Genomic DNA, 27,401 nt, shown 5'->3' on the forward strand with positions numbered 1-27,401 from the left:
GTTCATCGTTGAAGATGCTGGGATATTAATTCGCTGTAGTCATTCGAGAGGACCAGCTGAAAACCATGATATTACCGCCCAAATCATAACATAGTATCTTCCATGCTTGACTGTAGGAAGTAGGCAGTCAGAATCGTAAGCTTCTTTTATAGTTGTCCATACAAAAATTCGTCCTTTTGTAAGAAATACTGTAAACGATGATTCATCAGATCATATCACATTATCTTAATCATCAAGCGTCTAACTTTTATAATTTTTACACTTCTTCTTTCTCAGCTTAGCTTTGGTTTCCGTTAAATATAGGGTAATAAGGGGTTTCATATAAAGGAAAACAGTGTTGTTGAACAGGATTCAGTAATGACTGCTGAGCTTTTCGCGATATTCAAAGCTTTATCCTACATCACACCACAATCCTTCAAAGAATGGCTAATCCTTACCGATTCTGAAAATGCTCTCAAATGTTTTCTGAAACAGAAGAGCAACCATCCCCTGGTTACTGACGCGCTGCCAATCATCTGTACCCACTATCTGAATGGCTTCAGGACAAGTTTTCTGTGGACCCCTTCTCTTGTTGGTACACCGGGAAATGAGCGCGCGGATAGTACGGCTAAATAGGCAGCCTCCTCTCACCTCGCCATGACAAATATTTCTATCCATACTGGCTTTATCCCATTCGTTTCTTGTTTTATCAGGAACGAGGAACAACGTCGTTGGACCCAGGAAGCCAACCACAACAGGCTATTTGATGTTAAAGCTGCTTTTTTCTCATCTCTTCGCGTTCCTTCCCTTTGTCACTATGCTGTAGCTATGAATCAAGTGGGATTGGGTCAACTATCGTTTCTCGCACCGTCACTTGATAATACGTGAGTTTTGTCACCATACCCTTGTTTCATTCTACCACATACCGAACGACTGTCCACCCAGATTAGGTATATGTATGGCCTACAAGTAAATAAAATAATTTCTAAAATAAAATTTAGAAATGCCTTAACAGGGGAAAATACAGACTGACTCCTTGGATTTCTACGGTAAATCGATTTTCTCCATATAATCTAGCCTATACTAAGTTCTCACTGACTAAATAACCATTACCACAAGAGTGCATGAGTTCTAATGTGCGCTGTCTGGATAGAGCCTCTACTTCCTTATGGTCGTGTTTGTAGTCTTGTATTTGGGTCCATTTTTAATTTATATATATACTTGAGTCCCTCTGTTTGTATTATTGATTAATTTATTATTTTATATATACACTTTATGTATGTTCCCGTCCTCCTTATACCAACATCGTACTGTTGTATAGTCGCGAAATGACGCCAAAGCCTGGAAAAGTATTGTTGAGTTCTGCTGTCACTTCGGTACGGTAGTTGTATGTTGTCTGGCCACAATCCTGCTTAATTTTTGTCGGTCTTTGTCAGTTAACTTTGAGTTTTGCTCACTATTTCTCTTCACCGACGATGTTTTACCATGTTTTGTGTATTCTGTCATTACCGTGGACACTGTCGCCCATAAAACGTTAAACAACTCAGTTGTTTTCGTCACAAATGTTCTCACTAACCCAGCACCAACGATTTGCCGTCTTCGAAGTACTATATTGCTTAGTTTATCCCCTATATACTAATAATATAATATATAACTTTAATATGCATGGAAAAGAAGGTAGGTTATATAAAAGGGTCATCAATTTTTTATTTTTTAAAATCAATTAGATAGTTCCTGTGTCATATTCTGGGGCATTCATAAATAACATGGGACTATAACTACAAGACATTTAGCTCTTAAATTTACCGTCTTAAACGAAATAAGTATTAGCATTCAGTCAAATTCTCTTTTTTGACACTACGCGTTCATCGGATAGTCTGTCTATGTTGGTTATAGTTTTTTCTCAATTACTTTATCTTAAATTTTAATACTCAATGCATAATTCTGTAGAATAGAATATAAATAATTCAGTTTAATAAATATTAATATCTTGTTAATACAGTTATTATTAACTTATTGCTAACCCAACTTGCAAGCTATTTCTATTTTTAAACTCGGATATTACACACAATTAGCAATTAACATAGTATCCCTGCCTATATGCAGATGAGATAAAAATAGAAAGATATATTATTGTTGCATGGATTTTTGTTTAGTCTACGAATATTTTCGGTATCTTTAGAATTATTTTTTAGTTGAAATATACTGAACAAAGACATATAATATTAGCAGGATATCGTTGCGAAAAATAAGTATAATTAGATTGATTTAATATAATTGTTAAAGGATACATATATAACTATATAACTATATGCATATAAATTGAAAAGTCCCCGGCTTACAACAGATTAAGACATATTTTTTTGGCAAAATTAGTTTTTTTTATTCGATATAATTCCCTTCAATGGTGATACACTGATTATAACGACCCTCCAACTTCAAAATAGCCCTTAATTTCGGCGATCACCTTTTCATTCGACGAAAATTTCTTCCCAGCGAGCATTATTTTGAGATCTGAGAACAGGAAATGGTCGCTGGGGGCCAGATCTGGAGAATACGGTGGATAAGGTAGCAATTCGAAGCCCAATTCATGTATTTTTGCTATAGTTTTTACTGAATTGTGACAGGTTGCATTGTCTTGATGAAGCAGCACTTTCCTTTTCTTCAAATGCGACCGTTTTTCGTCGATTTCGTCATTCAAACGGTCCAATAACGCTAGGTAATAGTCGCTGTTGGTAGTCCTTCCATTTTCAAGGTAGTCAATGAAAATTATTCCATGCGCATCCCAAAATAGAGACGCCATAACATTACCAGCTGACTGTTGCGTTTTTTCACGCTTTGGAACGGGTTCATCGTGTGCAGTCCCTTCGGATGACTGTCATGTTTTATCCATTGTCATATATCGTCGCAAAAACTCGTGTTTATTACGCTTAATCATCTTCAAACACTGCTCCAAATCATCAACTCGTCGTTGTTTTTTGTCAAAAGTGAGCTTGCGCGGCACCCATTTTGCACAGAGCTCTCTCATACCCAAATATTCATGAATGATATGATGTACACCTCCAGTTGATATCTTTAGAGTGTCTGCTATTTCATTCAATTTCAATTTACGGCAATTTAAAATCATTTTGTGGATTATTTTAATGTTTTCGTCGGTAACAACCTCTTTTGGGCGTCCACTACTTTCACTGTCTTCGGTGCTCATTTCACCACGTCTAAACTTAGCATACCAATCCTTGATAGTTGATTTTCTTGGGGCAGTATCCGGAAACTCGGCGTGAAACCAAGGTTTTGCTTCAACTGTATTTTTTCCCTTCAAAAAGCCATATTTTATCAACACGCGAAATTCCTTTTTATCCATTTTTTTCTGTATAACAAAAGTTGCTTCACTCAATATGCTATAATTCACAAACTAATGATCCGACAGCCCTCAAATTTATACACGCATCCTTTTTGAGGTTGCGGTTGAGGTTAGGGCTAACTAAAAAACATATGGATTTAATTCTAGTAGCGCCATCTATATGTCATGCCGGGGACTTTTCAATTGACCTGTTATAGGTCGTGATCTGTTTGAGCAGCGCTTGATTTCTTATGAAGTTACCAAAAAATGGGTCGAATGGTGAATAGAGACAAGATATTTATTGTTACTTTGAGACGGATTCCGCAAATTGCCCCAAATATTGGAAAAATATTATACAATAGAGCTTCAAATTAAAAGAAAAATAGTAATAAAATAAATAAATAGAAAAATATTATATTAAAGGAGTCACTGGTATAGATTTTGATGTTTACCATATTGTTTTAATATTCTTCTTGATTGCTTATTGGTTTGTTGGCATAGTTCGTTTGCATAGGCTTTTTTGCTCGTATACCTGTTGGTTAAGTTAATTAAGGAGAAAAGGAACAGGCGACCATCTGTTGAATATTGAAGCAAGCAAATAATCGATAAGTATTTCAAGATGAGGTGAATTAGACACCCATCAGGTCACAAGAGTAAGGTGAAAAATTCTCAGCCTTGCAGAGAGATGGTATCAGTCAAATTGTGTTTCCTGTCTAGGTATGCGTGCCATTTTGAAAACCGTAATTCTCCACTACTATAACATAGAACTATGCCTGTATTTTATTTCTTAAAATTGGGTTAGATGAATAGAATACCCTAGAGGCTCAAAGCGGTCCTGACTACATTTCCATTTTTACGTTCGTGCAACTGCACTTTTTTATTCAATATAAAAACCCCAACTCTTAATATGTTTTTAATTGTACGCTGTGTCTCGCTTAAAAGTCCTTCACAGAAAACATTTAGCACGCACGTTCACAAGAACATACAAGGACAATAACAATAAAGTTTATACGAAACTAGCAACGACTATTTGTAAAGCGCTTAACATCGAAAGAAAAAGCGCATTAGGAGGCTTTGTTTAGTCTACCGGCATTGCAAAAATATCCGACATAATTTTCGTAATCTTTTTTTAGTCGGAGCATCCACACAAGACATATTCCGCGTGCACATTACCAACGTTTACGTTCCTTTTCTTACCTTTCGCGCTCGGTACGGGCGAATACCTCTTGTTCCATTTTTTCTCTCTCAAATCCCGGACCGCTCTAATAGGGCGGCTCTAAAAAGGAAACGTTCTCGTGCATTTCGGAGTGAATTTCTTCGGCACTCGAGGTAGGAATGGCTCTTTAATCAGGGTTCATTTGCATGCCGCGAGTTCCTCGAAACAGAACGGTTTTTATCGTTTCGTTTATTTCTTCATCCTTAAACAGCAATATCGTTAACGCAAAAACAAGGCGCTTTGTTTACGCTGTCGGCTCCATCCGATGTACTTGGTATGTTAATAGCATTAGTCGTTTAGCCATTTCAACTCTTTAAAAGTTTCAGATCCAGAAACTAATCCGGATAGGATTTTTTACCTGATTAGCATCGTTTAGTTCTTTGCTCGATTAGTTTAGCTCAATTTTCTGACGTCGCTAGATTGACGAGAGAGTAATTTGAGCCTGAAATAAAACTAATTTTTGTATAAGAAATTGAAAAATCTGAACGTTTTTGAATAAACTACAGAAATTATCTTATTTATTTAAAATGCAACGTATTATGGGAAACTAAATATAGACAGTAGGTGTTTCTACGCCTTTTGATCGGTGACATCGATTGGTGAAGTTGTGAAGTATAAATGTAAACAATTTAACATAACGTTTAAATTCGATATTTTTGATATTTCTTTATATAAGGTATCAATTTTTTTATTCAGCATTATTTTATATACTATGTATTATATTCAGTGTATAGAGATGCTAATCCTGGGACAAATGAAATTGCATTTTTGACAGTTATTACTCTCGCTAAAGTTCTTTGCTCGATTAGTTTAGTTGAATTGTCTGACGTCGCTAGATTGACGAGAGAGTAATTTGATTTTATAGACTGAAATAAAACTAATTTTTGTATAAGAAAATGAAAAATCCGAACGTTTTTGAATAAACTACAGAAATTATCTTATTTATTTAAAATGCAACGTATTATGGGAGACTGAGTATAGACAGTAGGTGTTTCTATGTCTTTTGATCGGTGTCATCGATTGGTGAAGTTGTGAAGTATAAATGTAAACAACTTAACATAACGTTTAAATTCGATATTTTTAGCATTTCTTTATATAAATTATCAATTTTTTATTCAGTATTATTTTATATACTATGTATTATATTCAGTGTATAGAGATGCTAAACCTGGGACGAATAAAATTGCAATTTTGACAGTTATTACTCTAGTTATATATCACGATTCATTTCGATACATTTAGCGTTGTTGCTCTATGGAATGATAGTATTAATTGTTATTGGTGCTTGTGTGGTAAGATTATACATGAACCGCACATGCACATATTTACTTTTGTTAATTTTGTATCTAATTATTTATATTGTCGCCTGCTTGTTTTAATTTTCATGTGACTTCTTCGCTAGTGTCTCCGACAGCAAGAATTACAGTACAATCAGTAAATGCCATCGTGATATTTTCTCTTTGTGGTATATCACATGAATAGAGTAGTCAATTAATTGACTCCAATACATTTCCCTGTGGTACATCTGCTTTAGCTTCTTTTATTGTATCTGGCTGTAATGTAAGATTTTAATAGTTTTTAGTGTGTTCTTTCGGTAACATTTTATGTAGCCGTTATGCCATACCAGATCTGGATAATACGGTGGATGAATGGATTTTGCCATCGTTTTCATAGGCTTGTGACATGGGGCATTGTTTTGGTGAAGCAGCAGTTTTTCTCCAAATGCGATCGTTTTTCGGCGATTTTGTCCTTCAAACGTTCGATTAACGCCATGTAATAGTCGCTGTTGATGGTCGTTCCTTTTTCAAGGTAGTCAATGAAAATTATTCCATGCGCATCCCTATAAACAGACGCCATAACCTTGCCAGCCGAGTGTTGCGTTTTCCCACGCTTTGGAGCAGGTTCATCCTGTGCAGTCCACTCGGATGAGTGTTGATTGAATTTCGGAGTGAAATGGAGCTATGTTTCATCTACTGTCACATATAGACGCAAAAATTCGGGTTTATTATGCTTAATCATCTTCATACACTGCTTCGAATCATCAACTCGTCGTTGCTTTTGGTCAAAAGTGAGCTCGCGCGGCACCCACTTTGCACAGAGTTTTTTCATACCCAAATATTCGTGAATGATATCATCACGTATCGTAACGTTCATTTTATATCTTTAGAGTGTCGGCTATTTCAATCAATTTCAGTTTACGGATTTTTTTTATGTTTTCGTCGGTAACAATCTCTTTTGGGCGTCCACTGTCTTCGGTGCTCATTTCACCACATCTAAACTTAGCATACCAATCCTTGATGGTTGATTTTCCTCAAGCAGTGTCCAGAAACTCGGTATCAAGCCAAGTTTTTGCTTCAACTGTATATTTTCCCTTTAAAAAGCAATATTATATCAACACACGAAATTCCTTTGTATCCATTTTTTCACAATAACAAAAGTTGCTTCACACAAAATGTTATAATTCACAAACTAATGATACGACAGCTGTCAAATTTATACAGACATCTTTTGGGGGTTAGGGCCAACTAAAAATCGTATTGATTTAATTCTAGTAACGCGATCTATGTGTCAGGCCGCGGACTTTTCAATTGATCTGTTACTATACACCTGGTCAATTGTTAAATGTTTGTTAATAAAATCAAACTGGGGTGTCCGTATAGAGTTTCTCCTGTGTATAATATGAAAACTATATATACTATATATAAACTATATAAGTTATATAGTGACCAAATGACGACGACAGTTTGAAGGTGGATAATTTTTGTTCAAAACAGTAATAATAATGTCTCTGACATGTGACTAATATTTAATATTAAAAGTTAAAAATCATATGCAAAATCGAATGTATAGAAATTAGAAATAGTAGTATGTGTATATTTAATTTTTATATGGCCGCCACAATTTTTTTATTAAAATATTCGCAAAAGAGGTTAAATTAATTAATATTGATTTTCTTACATTTATCATGGACCTGAATTGAAATGTTTCTTTGTTTTACTACTACGTTTTCATCCGGTTGTCAAGTGAAACATATTAAAATGGTCTCTGGCTTTCGTAATAAAGGACATAAAAATTTGTAGCAAGTTGCATCGGCCAAGCACTCGGGCAGAAGGCGAGCTGAATGGCGTTCTGATTAAAATGGAGGGACTGTCAGCGTACGATCTCGTCACGACCAACCAGTTTATATTTTGCTAACCGACTGTGAATGTTTCTTCTTTTGTGAAATGCTAATATTACAGGTTCATTGAAGTTATGTTATACTAAAGGAAAAATTCCTCGTATAATATATAAAAAGTGTATTCTTTTAAAAAGATATACGGTGTGTTTGATAAAACGCATTATTATTTTATTTCCAGCAATTTTTAAATTTAGTCCCACGCGCTACAGTGAAATCAGCGAAAAGCTGCAATTGTGTTCTCCAATTCACACATTGTTTACTGGCTCGTACAATTTCAAAAGGTTCGTACTATTCAGTTTTCGAACAATACATAGCTTAAGATCCGTGATAATTGAGTTGAAGATAGCTTCTCTGAAGAAGACTGAAGAAGTACTGGTTCTCTTTTACGAAATGTATTATTACATTGAAGAACCGCGCTCCATTAATATGCGCTCGAATGCATCATTATAACACAAAATTAATAAAACTAGCGATCGCCGTGTGTTCGAAATTCGACCACAATTTTATAAGTTAATCGTATTTTTCTCATAAAAGAGTGAAGGGGTAATTTAAAAATGATTTCTTACTAAAACTTGTTTTCGCAGTATTTTCAATATAGGATTAGAAACGTATTTGATACATAACATTAATTAAAATAATAAAAAGCTGTATATAAAAACAACTCATCTCAAGAACAATTACTATACCTTTTTTAAATGGTATTTCATTAAATCTAATATTTTTTTAAGTTTTAGCTGTTTATGGCTTAATGCTAATGTTAATAGCCGCTGTTGATGGTCCTTCCTCTTTCAAGATAGTCAATGAAAATTATTCCATGCGCATCTCAAAATACAGACGCCATAAGCTTGCTAGCCGACTGTTGAGTTTTCCCACGCTTTAGAGCGGGTTCATCGTGTGCAGTCCACTCGGATGACTGTCGATTGGACTTCAGGGTAAAAAGATGGAGCCATATTTCATCCATTGATCATCTGCAAACACTGCTCCGAATCATCAGCTCGTCGTTGTTTTTGGTCAAAAGTGAGCTCGCGCGGCAACCACTTTACACAGAGCTTTCTCATACCCAAATATTCGTGAATGATATGATGTACACGTTCAGTTGATATCTTTAGAGTGTCTGCTATTGCATTCAATTTCAATTTACGGTCATTCCAAATCATTTTGTGGATTTTTGTAATGTTTTCGTCGGTAACAACATCTTTTGGGTATCCACTGCGTTCACCGTCTTCGGTGATCATTTTACCACGTCTAAACTTAGCATGCCAATCCTTGATGGTTGATTTTTCTGTGGCAGTGTCTGGAAACTCGGCATCAAGCCAAATTTTTGTTTCAACTGTATTTTTTACCTTGAAAAAGTAATATTTTATCAACGCGCGGAATTCCTTTTTATACATTTTTTCACAATAACAAAAGTGTCTTCACTCAAAATGTTATAATTCACAAACTAATGATTTGAAAGCTGTCAAATTTATACACGCATCTTTTTAGGGTTAGGGCTAACTAATAAAAAAAAACATTAGTTGTGACCAATGACGAATTTTGAAATTTCATTTTATATAATTTGTAAATTATTAATTTAAATAAACAAACTCATCTTTTTTGTTACTTTACGCAACGAAGACAGAAAATAAATTTAATTTCATTTTTTTTCGTTGTTGCATTGCAGCATTATTTTCCTGTATCTGTCAAAATAATTACTTGGTCGTGAATAAAGAGCTTACGTTCACTCTTTTTAATATGAGTTTTCTTAATTATTTTCAGAGTTACCTTGAAAACCGCATCGTCGAGCTGGAGATGGCGCTGGAAGCTGCCCAGAAAAACGAACTCCGCGATAAGCAGGCCATTAACAAACTGACCAAACAATTAAATAGGGTGAGTAATGGCTTCATCAACGCTATTCCGTGGCGCGCTCGATAATTTCTTATCAGCGAAATTTGTTCACGTGGCGGCGGCCGCACCTCCATTACCGCCCGTTTTAATATCGCTACGAGAACAATTCATTGTTTTCCGATCGTAAATCATAACCGGGCTATACGTTCCCATCGAAAGTTGGGCGTTCTCCCCCATAAAAATCGACCGTTATTCGACTTTTTATAGTTCTGCGGCGTTATTACGCCGAATAAACTATTCGAAATTTTGGTTTTTGGTGTCGCGTTAACGATCGAACGAGTTTCGCTTCGGAAGTAAATTATTGTTTTTATCGTCGATATTTCGGTAATTGTGACTATGGTAGAACGTCGCGCGAAAATGTTCCCAGGGATGTTTCTGATGCACTAAAGATAGACAAAATAATATGAATATCATTGAGATATATAATCTTGTGGCGACCGCCACGACCCTTTAGGCCACCACCAATTCACCATCAACAACTACAAAGGTTGGCAACGCCGGTGGATTGGTACCATGCAGTTCTGGAGTATAAAAGGCCATCACGACGACGTCTCGCTCTCTTTTCTTATCACCGTCCCCCTGTAACAGTACCACTTCCACAGCGCTACCGTACTTCCTTCACCTTAACCTAATATCCTGTCAATTCTCCCATCGACCACATGTATCAATCGTAAGTTAGAATAAACAACTTTGATTCAACCAGTGTTTTTAGTTCCCGTGCAAATTCCTTCCAAAAATAGTAGTGAGTGTTCTGATAAATAATCGCCGCGGCAGCCACACATTTCGACCGATCGACCGACCCACGACGAACATCCCTACAATTGGTGACCCCGACGTGATCAAAGTGCCTAACAGGTAAATCAACTCAACATAAGCCACTCGACAGGTGCTTGACACGTGCATGGAAGGATAGCACGAGGAACGGAACTCATCAACATCACGTGGTCGACGACATCCCACGAGACTAGCATGATGGACGAAAACCACAGAAGCCCATCATGTATACCAGCAACACATGAGCACCCTCGCATCACGAAACGGGACACGTAACACATTTACAGGTACCCTCAAACGAAGCTAAACGCCTCAAGACGAATAACGTCCTGCTACAGCTCCGATGGCAGCTGATCCCGTAAGACTCCTCGCTCAGGTTGGGATCCCCATCTCATCAGCAGTCCCCGGGCGTTTGTTTGCGTGATTGCGGGTACATTCCGGAACTTGCACCACATATAGGTACGTTCCACGGCTGTTCCACTAGGAGGGGAGTTATGTGGCGACCGCCACGACCCTTTAGGCCACCACCAATTCACCATCAACAACTACAAAGATTGGCAACGCCGGTGGATTGGTACCATGCAGTTCTGGAGTATAAAAGGCCATCACGACGACGTCTCGCTCTCTTTTCTTATTGCCGTCCACCTGTAACAGTACCACTTCCACATAGCTACCGTATTTCCTTCACCTTAACCTAATATCCTGTCAATTCTCCCATCGACCACATGTATCAATTGTAAGTTAGAATAAACAACTTTGATTCAACCAGTGTTTTTAGTTCCCGTGCAAATTCCTTCCAAAAATAGTAGTGAGTGTTCTGACAAATAATCGTAGCGGCAGCCACACATTTCGACCGACCGACCGACCCGACGAACATTCCTACAATCTATTCAAGATATAGTCTATTCAAAGTTTTTTTAGTATGGCGTCATGGATATTTGTGAGGTCGAAACATTGCAATGTTGTCGCATCAACTCTGAGTTTTAATTCAGTTTGGCTTTGACATACAAGAAAATTCTAATCTAAATAAAATAATTGAACAAATATGTTATCAAATATAATTTATTTTAACATTACAGTACATCTGATACATATATTGTCGAAGGACTTAAAACTACAATTAAGAACTCAGGTATAGTAGTTAGTAGGTTAGATTTGTTTTGTTTCCATTGAACTCTTTTCCACACCACCTGTGAGGTAGAATTTCTAGACGCGTTTTTTTTTATGTAGTGAGAGGAAGCCCCCTGAAGGCCTAATCCACCCAATTAACAATTGTATATCTGAGAAAAGTGTTTTACTTTAATTCGACAGCATATTTACCTTTTTACGTTTAGTTCTTGTTTCCTTCGATGGTGTGTTTACTTGTCAAGTCATCTTGGTATCACTGTATATTTTATTTCTTCTGCTACTATCTGTGTACACCATTCTTCATAAAATTAATCACTGAATTCTGTCTAATGTATTAACCATATCTACAAAATTAGTTAACAATTCCAGCAATTGTTCTTCTGTGTGCCTAATAGAGTTCATCCAAACCAAAGGATATTATTATAGAGACTGTATTGCTTTTCACATATCGAAACAGTTCTTGGCCTGCATATCTACTATAGCCGTTCTTGGCTACATCCCATAACAATTCGATTTGACTCTATTGAATATACAGTGCTAGGGAGGAAGACACTCCGTGGCTATACCTTGTACACTCCGTAGCTATCTGTCTTTTTTTTTTCAGGCCTATTTCTAAAAACGTTAATTACATAAAACACAATTAAACATCTTATTTATATTTACCAAGTGACGATTAAGATACATCATTCTTTAATAGAGTATCTTCAAAATTGATTTTATATTTTGCAATCCAATCATTAAATAGTTTACAGCCTTTGCCGACTACTTATTTGGATCTTCTTGATTGATGAGTGTATAAATTTTACATCTGTCGGATCAGTTTGTGAATTATACCATTTTGAGTGAAGCAACATTTGTTATTTTCAAAAAAATTAATAAAAGGGAATTTACGGAAAAGAAAAAATACAGTTGAAGCAAAAACTTGGCTTGATGCCGAGTTTCCGGACACTGCCGCAGGAAAATCAGCCATCAAGGATGGGTATACTAAGTTTAGACGTGGTGAAAACAGCACCGAGGACGGTTAACGCTGTGGACGCCCAAAAAAGGTTGTTACCGAGGAAGACATTTCAAAAATCTACAATATGTTTTTGAATGACCGTAAATTGAAAATGAATGAATTAGCAGGCACTCTGAAATAACAGATATCAACTGAACGTGTACGTCTTATCATTCACGAATATATGGGTATGGGAAAGCTCTGTGCAAAGTGGGTGTCGCACGAGCTTACTTTTGACCAAAAACAACGATGAATTGATGATTCAGAGCAGTGTTTGAAGATGATCAAGCGTAATGGACCCGAGTTTTTGCGTGGATATGTGACAATGTATGAAGCATGGCTCCAGCATTTGACTCCGAAGTTTAATCGACAGTCATTCGAGTAGACTGCACACGATGAACCCGCTCCAAAGTGTGGGAAAACGCAGTAGTCGTCTGGCAAGTGTATGGCGTCTGTATTTTGGGATGCGCATGGAATAATTTTCATTGACTACCTTGAAAAGGGAAGGACCACCAACAGCGACTATTACATAGCGTTTTCGGAGCGTCTGAAGGATGAAATCGCCGAAAAATGGCCGCATTTGAAGAAAAAGAAAGTGCTGCTTCACCAAGACAATGCACCGTGTCACAAGTCAGTGAAAACGATGGCCAAAATCCATGAAATGGGCTTCGAATAGCTTCTTCATCCACCGTATTCTCCAAATTTGACCCCAGCGACTATTTCCTGTTCTCACAAAAGAATGCTCGCTGGGAAGAATTTTTCGTCGAATGAAGGTGATCGCCGAAACTGAGGCCTATTTTGAAGCAAAGGACAAATCGTACTACAAAAATGCTTTCGAAAATGTTGGAGGGTCGCTATAATCAGTGTATCACCCTTGAGGGGAATTATTTTGAATAAAAAGACTAATTTTGTCAAAAAAGTTTGTTTTACTATAGCAGGCCGGGGACTTTTCAATTGGTCTGTTATTTAGTGAAAATATACAAACAATATCAGTAACGCTTAATAGGCACTAAACTATTCCTTATACGGTCATAATTTTCTAATAATTGTTGATATTTATTGTTATGTGTTTTACAGATTTGTATACACTTTCCTTTTTAGGTGGTTTTACTTGATATAGTACATTTATTACAACAAAATGGTAATGTATATCCCATTTTATAGAAAACGCAGGGCCTAATTTATCAAACTTCGAACGCTGGTGATAGCACCACTAATAGACTAATTGCTTTCTATGTTGGACGTCTATTTCAATAAATTTAGAACGTTTTATCTAACATCCTATTAATTTTAAGGTTGGCGTTTGCGTGGGCTCGACTTATACAGTAAAATCCAAATTGTTATCGGTTGGTGTGATGGTGAAGGCTCGTCAATACATCTGAATAATAAATATTAGATAGTTGTACATACATATCCCATTTTGGAATATTTTTGATGGCGCCGTTTAACACTATTTTTCGTAAATACTATCCACGCCACGAGACAGTAGATTTAAGATATATTCGAATTATTTTGAAATGAATAATATGGGGATTTATTTTTAATGAACAGATTAGATACGTATAAATTACAATGGGTATAAAGAAAGTCCAATTTATACGCTAAGCCAGCGCACTGTAAGGAATTTTTAATATATTCTTTTAATATAATAGTCAATAAATGTTTTATTACTATTATATAATTGTTTATTGCTTTCTACTAGTAGTTGATTTGCTGCAACAGCATTTCCTCTCAAAATATATTTTATAACATGTCTAGGAAAATATGCCGCGTCGTTTTTATTCATGTGTAGACTTCAAACATCATTTTCAAGGAAGATGTTTCCGTGGAGTTTAAGAGAAAATATTTTTATATTGGCTGCTTGACCTGAATGTTTTGGATTTGGATAGGGGTGGAATTTTTATGAAGAAACTTGCAGTTTTGTTTTTTTTTTGTCAAGATAACTGCATTTTGTAATAAATCAATATTTTTTTATACAAAGATGCGCATGATTTCACATGATATTACAGCTGGTTTTTAACTATAACTATGTAGTAGTTTTTCCTTATATTGTTCTTAATGTTCCAAGTTAAAATTTCAGACAAAAACTTGATTAACTTATTATTTATGTACCTAGTTTTGAAACACGATATGGTAACAAACAAATAATTATGTTAGTTCAAAGGGATTTGGTTCTTCAACCTCCAGGTATGCTCACTCTTGTCGAGCAGTTCTAGTACTTTAACGTTTTTGTGTGTTCTCTTGGTGTTTTTGCAAACCGTTAAGTTCTTCGTGTGTGTACTCTTAGATCTACATAGATATTCTTAATTCTAACTATATACCAAGGGATGTTTTGGTAAGTTTGGATCATATTGATATTAGATTTCTTTGTGCAACCTCATTGTTACACCCCGTATTATTATCTACTTGAGTTTGGGCATATGTTGCCATAACCAGATGTTTTACTGTGTCCGTATACCGAATTATTCTAGAACCAATTATCAGTGGCAGGTAATCTATTCTGTTAAATGTGAACTACACATTTGTAGACTTTGTCACACTCAAAAACACTCAATTTTGTTACATCTACTTTCGAGAAATATTTTTTATTTTATCAGGAAATAAAAGAAGATTTTTTTTCTATTATCGCAAACTTTGCTCCTTCTGATTATCAGTTCCTAGTCATATGTACTGACAGAGCATAAAATATCTCAAATCTTTTAATGAGACCAGAGATTAACAATTTCTTAGATTCCTCCATAGTTGGCGCTTCAATACTAAATAAATTTTGAGATTCTAACCGCATATAACTAATGGTAGGAGAGGAAATATGTCCAGGATACAAATATAAATTTGTTCTGTGCAAATTTTGACAATTTCTGTTTTTTTTATATTGTTTGGTCGTTTTGTTTGCATTTGTATAGGACCACACACTACTTAAAGCTTAAAATTCACAATTAATTTGCGAAATAAATGCTTTTTAACCGACTTCGAAAAAGGAGGAGGTACATAGAATTCGGCTGTATATATATTTTTCAATATATGTTCGCAGATTTCTCCGTCAATTGTGGGCCAATTTTCAAAATTCTTTTTTTATTCGAAAAAGTGCACTTCCGAGGTGGTCCCATAGGCACTTATAAAGTTTTCACACATTTTTTATATAAAATAATCAGATATTTGTGTGTACTGTTATTGCTCAGCTGATATGACGGAAAATCGCAAGTCGTTCGGTGCAAAAGATATTCAGTTTGTTGTTTAAGCACTAACAGTAACCTCCTGGAAATATTATAGAGAACTGCTACTATGGTGTAATGGTTAAAGCGTTTAGCTGCCAAAGGGGGCTTGCTGGTTCGATTTCCGACGGGGACAATAACTTTTTGTTGTTGTTTAGTTAAAATATTTGTCAAATCACCTAGGCTCGGGGGCCAGAAGCGCTCTTTATATTCAATCATTGGATCTTTACTCCTATTTTTCCTCATACGGGCTGCACCTTTACCCACTGTAATATTAAATAAAATAATTGCGTAATTTATTGAGTAAATATACACTAAAACGAGAAAAATTAAATATTTTTAACAAAAAAATTGAACCGACTTCAACATATAAATAGAAACTTACTAAATAGTATAAAGTAATCAAACTTAGATTTCCAACTTCATTTTTTTTTTCAAATAAAATATGTACATAATAATCCTTGTAATAACTAAATAAAAATAAACAAAAAAACGTATTTAATCTATCTACTACACGTATTTCATATTCTACTATATAGACACAATTTAGCTTAATACCTACCTAAACGTACACAATTTACAATATTATTTTAACTACTACCAACTAATCACTTTGAAGGCGGTGCTAAGCCTTCAAATAATTAGGATATACATTATAAACAAAACAAATGAGGTTTAACTTCAACTTTTATCAGAAGTGTTATTTATCTCTACATTGCGTTTAAGCAAAGACACTTTTGACATAATTGTTGTTAAAATAGTAAATAGTAATGAATGAATGGTCTTCAAAACAGTTACCGATGTTCAAGCTATACGGCTAGTTCAAATATTGCAAGATTTAAAAACATTTCTCTAAATTTTTCTACATAAAAACGAAAATACTCGTCTCACTCGATCACCATTCTCGTACCCGTACCCAGCATTACATGACACCTCCTCCGAGAGGAACGGTCTATACGGACGGAAATATACGTGGTCGTTATTCCACCTGGATAGCCTATAGTTGTTATAAAAATTGATTTTTAATATCACCTCTACTTTTGTACGCCAGTTTGCCTTTAAAGTTCTTCGAAATAGCACTGTTTCTACCCAAATTTCCATAGTATGTTTCCATGGAATGGTTTTCCAAGTTTTGGTGACTTTTGGTGTTTTGGTCAATCGGCACTTTTACCTGAACTCCACTTAACTACGTTTTAAATAAAAAAGAAACTATTATTTTCCTTAAAACATTATTTTATTTTACGTAAAGAAGAGGCGACTAATTGCACGGCGATACAAAGAGACACTGAAGGTTGTTATCTATTAGAAAACAGAACAATACGTCCCACTCGTTCACCATTCAGGTAATTTTTAAACAGATGGTCGTAGTACATAACATCCCTTCTAAAGAAAATGCCATAGGGATGTACGTGGTTTTAGTTCATCCAGACGGCATTTTATTCTTTAAAAATAAGTTATTTCCGAAATACATTTTATTCAAAAGTTCTTAAAGTAATTTTTGAAAGGAAATCATCTAAATTACTAGGCAAGGTAATACTTATGTCATTCCTGCAGTATTTAAATTATTTTATCTAGTTCATCATACAAAATTAAAAGAGACATAAACGCTGGATACCGCTTCATAAAATTACGTAATAGCCGTCATCTCATACATATTCGAGTGTCAGTTTAGAATGTGCCTGCGCTTTATTCGTCGTCCATTCCTCGAGACTGAATATTGAATTTAATAACTCCCCTCGTCCTTACCGAAATGGCAATGTAGCAGACAGCCCGGCATCCGATATGATAGATCTGTTCCCGTCACGCTGATACCGACTTGAAATATATCCCGAAAATATTTCTGATGTTTTTTTCTTTAAGTTTCAAGTTTAGTTATTATGTTCGCTCAATATCTCTTGGTGTCTTTTCGCAAACCCTTAAGTTCTGTGCTGATTGTTGGTGGGCTTAGAAGTTCGTAGATGTTCTCATTTCTAACATACCATGAGGCGTTAACAATCCCGCGAAGAACACTGTTTTGGTAAGTTTGGGTCATACTAATGTTAGATTTATTTGTGCAAACTCACTGTTACACTTCTTAGATCCACATTGGCTTCAAATGTTTCTTCTATCATCATCTGAAACATTCATATGTTTCTTCCAGCGAAGTTTTGCATCAAGATTCATTTCAAGATATTTAGCATTGTTGCTATATGGATAGTATTATTTAATGTTATTGGTGCTTGTACGGTATGTTTATAGATGAACTGCACATACACAGATTTACTTTCATTAATATTGATTTTTCAAGTTTGTGTCCAATTATTTATATTGTCACTTGCTGTTGCTTCGTAGCATTCAATTTTATTAAATCTTTGGCAGTTATTTGGCTCGGTCAATGAAGGTAGGTATTTATTAATGTTGTAAAATATTAGGAAAATACAATTAAATAAAAAGGGAGCGGCACAATGTTATCTAAAGAGTTGCTTGGGCAGTCGATGGTGGCACGTCTGAACCATGGTCAGTGACTGAATGATCTAAAGTACCTTTCAATAATATCCCATATCGATATCTTGAGGTTTCCAGAGCTTAGTTATTGTTTTCTGGACGTCACCGCTGGCCGTCACACCCCGCACATGTTCAGCATCTGGGATAATATTTCCTGGATATTTTGTAGGCCGCTATTCTAAGATGTAAAATTCTACATGACTCAAGGTCGCTACAATACTGCCCCGCCATAATTTTACATACAATTATTAACAAAAAATTAAATTAGCAGAAAAAATTAAATACAAAATACTGATATGTCAAAAAATATATAAATATATAACATACAAAGAGCTTTAAAACTCAGTTATGAGAAAAAATTTAACTGATTTATTTAGTTGAACAAACGGTTGACAAAACGGAAAGTACTAACGTGTATGAACATTTCTGGATGCTGGTACGGCTTTGGATATAATTCGGTCCTACAGATACCATTACTTCATCGTTTGGTTGGCACTAGAATGTGGTCTATGGATGACGTTGAAAAAACAACTTTTCGAACATGATTCCCGTAATCGACGATATGGGGTTCGATATTTCGATGAAATGGTGGCTTATTTTCTTCACTGGCGAGACGTTGATAATTCTGGTAGCGCGGCGAAGACATGACGTCTACGGTAACTGTAATCCGTGTCTAGCTCTGGCGCTGCTCTGTGACTAATTCGTTACAATATTCGAGAGGAAACAAATAACGATGGTATCTAACCGAAACTGCCCAAAGCTTTTTAAATCAAAATTGGCTGCCAGTAAGTGGAAGTGAGTCAAAATGCTCATGATTCCATAACCAAAAATTAGGTGTTAAAAACTTCGGGATTTCAAAAGATTGTCGGAATGATACCGTTTGGAAAATTATTTAAAAAATGAAATGTAAGTTCTTTGTTCCAGCATTAAAATTAAATTTGATAAGGAACTACTTCTTGTAGGAATATAAATATGAAAGAAAAAGTAATTGGAAAAAATGTTTAAAAAATCGAAAAAATTTTGTGTCACAGAAAAAAAAAACGGTTACTTAAAAATCACGTCGAGATGTCACCACTTTAGGAATTACATGGCTCGGTGAATGAAGGTAGGACAAAACTAAACAATTATTGTTACAAGATGAGATCGTTATTTATTGAGGTTATTATAAAATATAGAAAATATAAATAGATAAAAGGGAGCGGCATAGTTTTACCTGGGGAAGTTTGGGCAGTCGATAGTGGCACATCTGAATTGAACGATGATCAGTACCTGAACGATCAAAAGTACTCTTCATTGATATCTCAGGTAAGCGTCTTGGGGTTGCCAGATCTTCGCTATTGTTTAGTAGACGTCGCTGTCTGTAACCAGCACGCGTTCTATAACTGGGATAATATTTTTTGGGTATTTTGTAGGCCGTTATTCTAAGATATAAAATTCGACATGCCTCGAGGTCGCTACAAATCTATTATTGAAAAATATTTCTTCATTTATCAGGTAGCGAACGAAGATAATTTTTGTAGTATTGCAACTGGAGATGAAAAACAATTTACCATGAGAATCAGGCATGGTATTTAATTATTTATAGGGCCTAATTGCTCAGTGTCATTTACCAATATCGTATTCGTCGTCCATTTCTCGAGACTGAATATTGAATTTAATAACTCCCCTCGTCCTTACCGAAATGGCAATGTTGCAGACAGCCCGGCCTCCGATATGATAGATCTGTTCCCGTCACGCTGATACCGACTTGAAATATATATCCCGAAAATATTTCTGATGTTTTTTTCTTGTCGAGAACAGCGTCCCATTCGATTTTTTCCTGCTTGCCGTTTTTTTCCTTATGCTGCCGCTTCTCGTCGACAATCTTTTTTATTTCGACGTAATGGAGAAACGAGCTTGCTCTTTCCGGGATGATGGCAATAAAATGTCCTGTTCGAAAATTTCTTTCTCGGCCCTCTCGCCGACTGACGAACTTCAAAGACGTTTCACTTGTTAGAAGAAAGTTTGAGTCGGGTAATGAAGGTAATTAATACCACTTAGTTCCACGACAAATTCGGTCCAAGATAAATAACGGAGCTCTGCTCGCGGAGGCTCGGTAGCTTTATTCCCGAAATATAGATGTTCTTTGTGGAGTTTTTAAATGCAGGACCGGAATGAAGAGGTGTCTGGATTTGAATAATTTCGATTATTTATCTGATTTACTAGGTTGTTCAATAAATATGCGGAGTTATAATATCTAGAAGGTAATTCACAGGGAGTTCTAAAAATGACGTTATATTACTGTATATTTTTCTAAACCGTCTAAAATATCCCTTACTATAACTGTTACCTCATAGTTTGGCGAAGAATGGGAACTTGGAGAAATAGTGTTTCTGATGTGAGAAGAACCAGAAGTCAAAGGAAAATATAATAGACTGCCTATTAAACCATATTTAGCTGATTAGCGAGTACATTGGGATGCACTGACATTCTTTCGAAGTACTTCGCACAAACACGTTGAACTACACTCCTTATAGGTTCTAGAGGAATATCGCGTTGTATCACTTTATTTGAAATATAGTACGGAGCATCAAGAATGGCACGCAACACCTTATTTTGGAACCGTTGAATGATGGATATATTAGATTTGCTAGCGGTACCCCATAGTTGGATTCCATATGTCCAGTAAATGGGCTTGAATATAGACTCATACAGCAATACCTTGTTATCTAATGATAACTTGGATTTGCGCCCAATGAGCCAATACATTTGATATAATTTTAGTCCCAGTTGTTTCCGTTTAGAGAGTATGTGCTTCTTCCAGGTTAGGCGTCGATCTAAATGCATACCAAGACATTTAACATGCTCTGCTTGGGGGAGTTGACGATGATTCATATTCACTGGTGGACATGTTTTTCTACGCAGGGTAAACGTTATATGCGTGGATTTTGATTTATTGGCTTTAATGCGCCTTGTCTTCAACCATAATTGTATTTGCTCCAGGTGGGTTTGTAGGTTTATTGGTGCTGTGACTGGATCTTCATGGGATGCTAAGATTGCTGTATCGTCTGCATATGTTGCCACAGTAGTTATTTTTGTGGTGGGCAGATCAGCCGTATACAGAAGATACAGTACTGGACCCAGTAAAATAATAATGAAAAAATATTGATAATAAAAGATATCCTCCAGTCATAAAATAAATGATTAAATAATAAGCTCACCCTAATTTTTGTAAAGAACTTATTCAAATGAAAACCAAATACCTCCCTGTTCCGTTTCCAAATGAAGGACAAAATAGACTTAACGAAGCGGAAAAATTGATTATCTTTCGACTCGAAGGCTTAAATAGTGAGCCCTTTTAAGAAACTTACTTTTTAATTTAAATAAAATGCTTATGCAAGCAATCCTGATAGCGGACCTCTCGCATTTAAAATTCTTAATGAGCGGTGAATTTTCGTCGTAGTGGCAAAGTTGGGGCCGTGGCGAAACAAAAGAGCGCGCACGGGTGCCATGGCCAACCTGACCGAAGATATTAATGGACGGAATTTTAAGGAGTTCGCGTCATCGGTTTCGGTTGTTTGTCGCTGAAGACGGACGCCGTTATGATTCTGCGCCTCGCAGGGCGTTGATATAATGGCGCGAATCCACCACTAGTAACCGGTTATATTTAATGGACTCGTTCAAGAAGGAGTCCTGCACATCCTGCTGGCTTTTCGGTGATGCTTGAAATCCGAAATTATCGTTATGGGCCGCGTTACGGCCACTTAGCCGTCGGAATTTATTGTGGTTGGCGAGGTGGGTCTCGGATGGGACCTGGGTGTCATTGCCGTCTGCATATTTAAGGAATCCTGCCTCTTTTCCGACCTTTTGTTGATAAACACGGTCGGGCATCTCGGGTTGGAAGCGCGGCAGTAAATGCCAGAGGGTTCTGCGTTTGGTTTCAGTTTATGATCGAGCGATACAAAGCGAACAACCTGATAACTTTGATAAAGAGACTTTTAAATTGAGTATTTTTTAAGAATTCCTGGTTAAAATACACATAATTTACATTGATTTAAGCAACATACACAAGTATCATTTAAAAATGCAATTTACGTTTTTAAGGTTTAAGGGGGTATTCCAATATAGAGGCATTAATCTTAGGTATTTTTTCAAGTGAATATCCATCTATCCATTTTTATTAGTTAGTTATTAATGTTTAAAGAATACAAAAAAATTGAAATGAAAAAATTAAAAATCCAAAAGGATACAAGTTCATGTATTTAGGGGTCCCAAAAAATGGCGCGTCCTCGTTAACATGATCGCAAAGTTCCTGGCAATCTGAAACGAAAACATTTAAAATAAAATGCTTAATATAGGGAAGTGCTGCTACCGTAGAAAATTTAAACAAAATGTTTTTCGCCAAATAAAGGCTGTTCGATAAAACGAATAATTTTTATACCATTTTTTGGACATTTCCATATTTTTTAAAAAATGGTAAAAATCAAACTTTACAAACTGTTAGTTTTACTGTTATACGGTAGGACTATGTATATTGAAGACATAAATTAAATTTCAGGTATATCGGTTTAGAAGTTTTGGGTTAGTCGCAGTCTAAACCTTAGAATGGTACTTTGTAATTAAGCTTTTTAAATTTGCGATTCCTGCTCATTACGTTGGATCATCCTTTAAAAAAGCATTCACCGAAATTTTTCCTTTTAAATAAGTGGCTTTGATCCCCTCTGAAACGTTAGAAGTTCTGAGAAGAAGTCAGAGTATCGTCACGTTTAATGGAAAATCGATTTCTTTCGATTATTATTATTATGTGTGTTAGATATATTTATTATATCGAGCTAATCATGTGCAAAATCTTGTTCACTTCACTGTAATCACTTCTACTACTGCGATAAGCGCGGGTTCGAATCGTGTCAAGCGTGGTTCCACTTATACTTGTGGTTATTTGTAACTATGTTTCTCTATAGCCAAGAGTGTAAAATACGACAAGGAAACCTATCCAACTCATTGGTTGGCTAGTTGGTCAAGGCTAGGCATATTGCCAAGGGCCATGCTTCAGAATACAACTGAACAACTAGATTTGGTCACTCAAAAATTCCAAGACCTTGGCGTGACTAAAATCTATTAAAAAACTAACCAATATGTTAATACAAAAGGTAATTTAATGACTATTTATTTTACAGATACTTATTTAGCATAGCAGTTAACATAGTAGCACATTAATTTCGAATGAATTACGTATAATTAGGTATATATATTAATCATAGTGGTATATACTAACTACTTAAATACTAAGTAGTCTATACTACTATAACATGTCAATTGAAAGGTCCCCGGCCTGACATATAGATGGCGGTAATAGAATTAAATCCATATGGTTTTAGTTAGCCCTAACCCTCAAAAGATGAGTGCGTAAATTTGACAGCTGTCGGATCATGAGTTTGTGAATTATAGCATTTTGAATGAAGCAACTTTTGTTATTGTGGAAAAAATGGATAAAAAGGAGTTTCCGGATACTGCTCCAGGGAAATCAACCATCAAGGATTGGTATGCTAAGTTCAGACGTGGTGAAATGATCACCGAAGACAGTGAACGCAGCGGACATTAAAAAAGTCCACACAAATTATTTTGAATGATCGTAATGTGAAATTGAATGAAATAGCAAACACTCTAAAGATATCAACTGAACGTGTACATCATGTCATTTACGAATATTTGTGTGAAAATGAAATTTGTGTGAATGAGAAAGCTTTGTGAAAGTGGGTGCAGCATGAGCTCACTTTTGACCAAAAACAACGACGATTTGATGATTCCGAGCAGTGTTTGAAGATGGCCATGCGTAATAAACTCGAGTTTTTGCGTCGGTATGTGACAATGGATGAAACATGGCTCCATCATTTCACTCCAAAGTCCAATCTGCGCTCCAAAGCGTGAGAAAATGCAACAGTCGGCTGGTAAGGTTATGGCGTCTGTATTTTGGGATGCGCATGGAATAATTTTCATTGACTACCTTGAAAAAGAAAGGACCATCAACAGCGATTACCACATAGCGTTATTGCACCGTTTGAAGGACCAAATCGCCGAAAAACGGCCGCATTTGTAGAAAAAGAATGTGCTGCTTCACTAAGACAATGCACTGTCACAAGTCAGTGAAAGCGATGGCAAAAATCCATGAATTGGGCTTCGAATTGCTTCCTCATCCACCGAATTTTCCAGATCTGGCCCCCAGCGACTATTTCCTGTTCTCAGATACTCAGGACACTCGCTGGGAAGAAATTTTCGTCGAATGAAAAGGTGATCGTCAAAACTGAGGCCTATTTTATATCAGAGGACAAATCGTACTACAAAAATGGTATCGAAAAGTTAGAGGGTCGCTAATCAATATATCACCCTTGAAGAGAATTATGTTGAATAAAAAAACTAATTGTGCCAAAAAAATGTGTTTTACTATGATAGGTCGGGGAATTTTCATTTGAACTGTTATATCAATAAAATAGGCAATTCAATAACTTTATCAATACGTTTAATTATATATTATACAGATACTTGTTTAGCATAGCAGTTAGCATAGTAGCACATTAATATTAATGTATACATAGATTTTCGTGTAGATATTCTGAGCAATCCCAGCCAAAATCAAACGCAAACAATGGATAAAAGCGCCAGACGTATTTTGCACACATAAAGCATGTGTTCGAATTCGCGGAGACAGTCGCGAATCCATCATACCGAGTGCTATTTACACCATTGCGGTTTTCATCGGAATGCAGCCAGTGCTCGTAAAATTCTATATTCAGCTTTGAGAAATGGATCCGTAATAAAACACAGACGAACTTCGAGAGGAATCTCCCATATTTATGAAGTGCCAACTATTACGCCATCTCGTAAAATTTTGATCAAATCCGAAATGGTCCGAATAGATTTCTTACAATGTGATATATTGTATTAAGTGTGATGTATTAATTTCTCATCGATTAGATTCATATCTCTTGATCCTTGCTCATTACTTTGGGTCATCCTTACAAAAGCATTCCCCGAACTTTTTCTTTTTGAATAAGTGGCTTTGATCCCTTCTGAAACGTTAGAAGTTCTGAGAAGAAGTCAAAGTGTTATCACGTTTAATGGAAAATCGATTTCTTTCAATTTCAAGTTAGAATACTTCCTTAAATACAAAATATCATTGATTTGTTCCAAGTCACTGAATAATTCACAAGTATAAGATGTATTATATTGATTTATTTTTCTGAATTTTATTGATGAAATTCATTGCATTTGAACCCTTTTTTATAGTGAGTGCAACATAAGTTAATTGCCCCATAAATGAGTATAGAGTTACGTTATATAGTTATACGTTGATGAAGGTTTTTATAATCATGGATTTAGTGGAAGCAAAATATAATATTAAGTGTATTATATTCATTAGGTATGTTTATTATATTACGTTTAGGTTCCGTTTGCAGCGATCTTGGGTTATATAGAATTCTACATCTCCAGAGATCTTCTGCCGAAGCCCGAAGTATATATATTAAACGTAGTGGTATATACTACGTATATGCTAATCTATACTGGTATATATACTAATCATATTAATAATACTAACCGTAGTATTATATATAGTTAGTATACCTGTACTAACAGATACCAGAAATGGACCTATAGATTTCTTACATTGTGCTATATTATATTAAGACTGATGTATTAATTTATAATCGATTAGATTTGTATGTCTTGAATTAAAAGGAAAACTAGTCAGAGCGATTCTTCTTAATGTTGTACTTAATATAAAACTATTTTGAATATGTATTATTAATTATTTTACAAATTCCATGTCTGACGTCGAAATAACTAGAATATTTCTACTTCTGTTTTTCTATTAAATGTACCTCTCTACACTACACGAGATCAAATGGTTTGTTTCTTTTGAGTATATGTCCTGTACTGGTTTTATCTGAGAGCTCTATTACTTTCGTATTTTATGACATGTTGACATGAGAGTGCAGTCCCTCCTAGTATCTCCTTGCAATTGTCTGTGTACATGTCTCAATTGCATTTTTGCAATTTTCTTGATTTCCTGAGCGAGAGTCGGTATTTGAAGGTTTCAGTGTAAGCAATCAGCCCTGTTGTATCCGAGTGCAACCACAATACTTCCCAGGACTTTATTCTGGAAAAATTGTATGGTATTTATGTTACTTTTTGTTTGCGAATTTCTTCTAATTAAACAATATATTTTCCTATATTTGAACTCCAGTTCTTTCTTGTTTTTTTTTACATTCCTTCTAGCGAAGATATGCATCCGAGATACTTAAAGAATACATATAGATATATAGAAATATTTAACGACGCTGCCCTATGGAATACATGAACATTTTAAATGATTGACAAGCAGCAGCATAAAAGGTATGTTTTACTGTTCTTTTAGATTTGTAAAAATGACTGGAATGATAGTTCCAAATGTATTTTATCGTATTTTTGTTACCTTTGGAAAATAGGAATTATACAGCACAATAAATATAAGTTGCTATTACTATTTTATTCGAATTTTTGTTTACAATTTTTTATTATTCTAACACTTTTTTGGTTTTGTAAAACTTTTATTCTATATTTCTAATAATTGTAATAATATATACATAATCTATTAAAATTTTTGATATATCTAGAAATGTACTATATTCTCTTATAAATACTGAAAACAAATTAACGTATCTGTGGTATAACTATCAATTATCAATGTATAATAAATATCAATAGTTTTATTTATGGTTAAACTTCACGTAAAGAAGTTCTAACATTCAAAATGCTGGAACAAACATTGAGAGAGCTAGAAAATCAAAATGTTAAACAAAAAGACATGTACTTAATAATTGCTAAAGAAATATAAATATGATATTTTGCTATTTTGCAATCGAAATGTTATTCACCGGCTTGGTTGGCGCAGTGGTAAAGGCGACAGGACGGTCCTCCTACTATTGCTATAGTCGCGGGTTCCAATCCTGCTGGAACATGGTCGTAAATTTATGTTTGTGATTGTTTAACATTTGTGATTGTCCGTAGGCAAGAGTGCAAAATCCGACAAGGAAAATGATCCCAGTCACGCCAGTAACCAGGCTGGGTAAGATCGGATGTCTTATGGGATGATTTCTAAGTTGGTCACTCGCCAGTCGGTAGCCTTAATGCTGAGGACTGTGATTCAGAGCCTACGTTAAATTATAGGTCCAGTCCAGATAAACCCTGGT

The 27,401-nt window shown here is 35.5% G+C and overlaps 1 protein-coding gene across 9 annotated transcripts in view; it reads left to right on the forward strand.

The window, feature by feature from the left end:
- Nucleotides 1-27,401, forward strand: part of LOC143191823 (uncharacterized) — an 870,958-nt gene that overhangs the window by 377,011 nt on the left and 466,546 nt on the right. For 8 of the 9 annotated variants that reach the window (XM_076397237.1, XM_076397236.1, XM_076397232.1 and 5 more), the window contains exon 4: nt 9,472-9,582. The exons of the other annotated variant lie outside the window; for it this stretch is intronic. In XM_076397237.1, the coding sequence (XP_076253352.1) occupies nt 9,472-9,582 (111 nt within the window). The remainder of the gene's footprint in view (nt 1-9,471; nt 9,583-27,401) is intronic. 9 annotated transcript variants of the gene reach the window in all.

The sequence above is a fragment of the Rhynchophorus ferrugineus genome, unplaced genomic scaffold, assembly GCF_030347505.1.
Source record: "Rhynchophorus ferrugineus isolate W39M unplaced genomic scaffold, kcgeb_rfMv2 rfM2, whole genome shotgun sequence".
NCBI lineage: Eukaryota > Metazoa > Arthropoda > Insecta > Coleoptera > Curculionidae > Rhynchophorus > Rhynchophorus ferrugineus.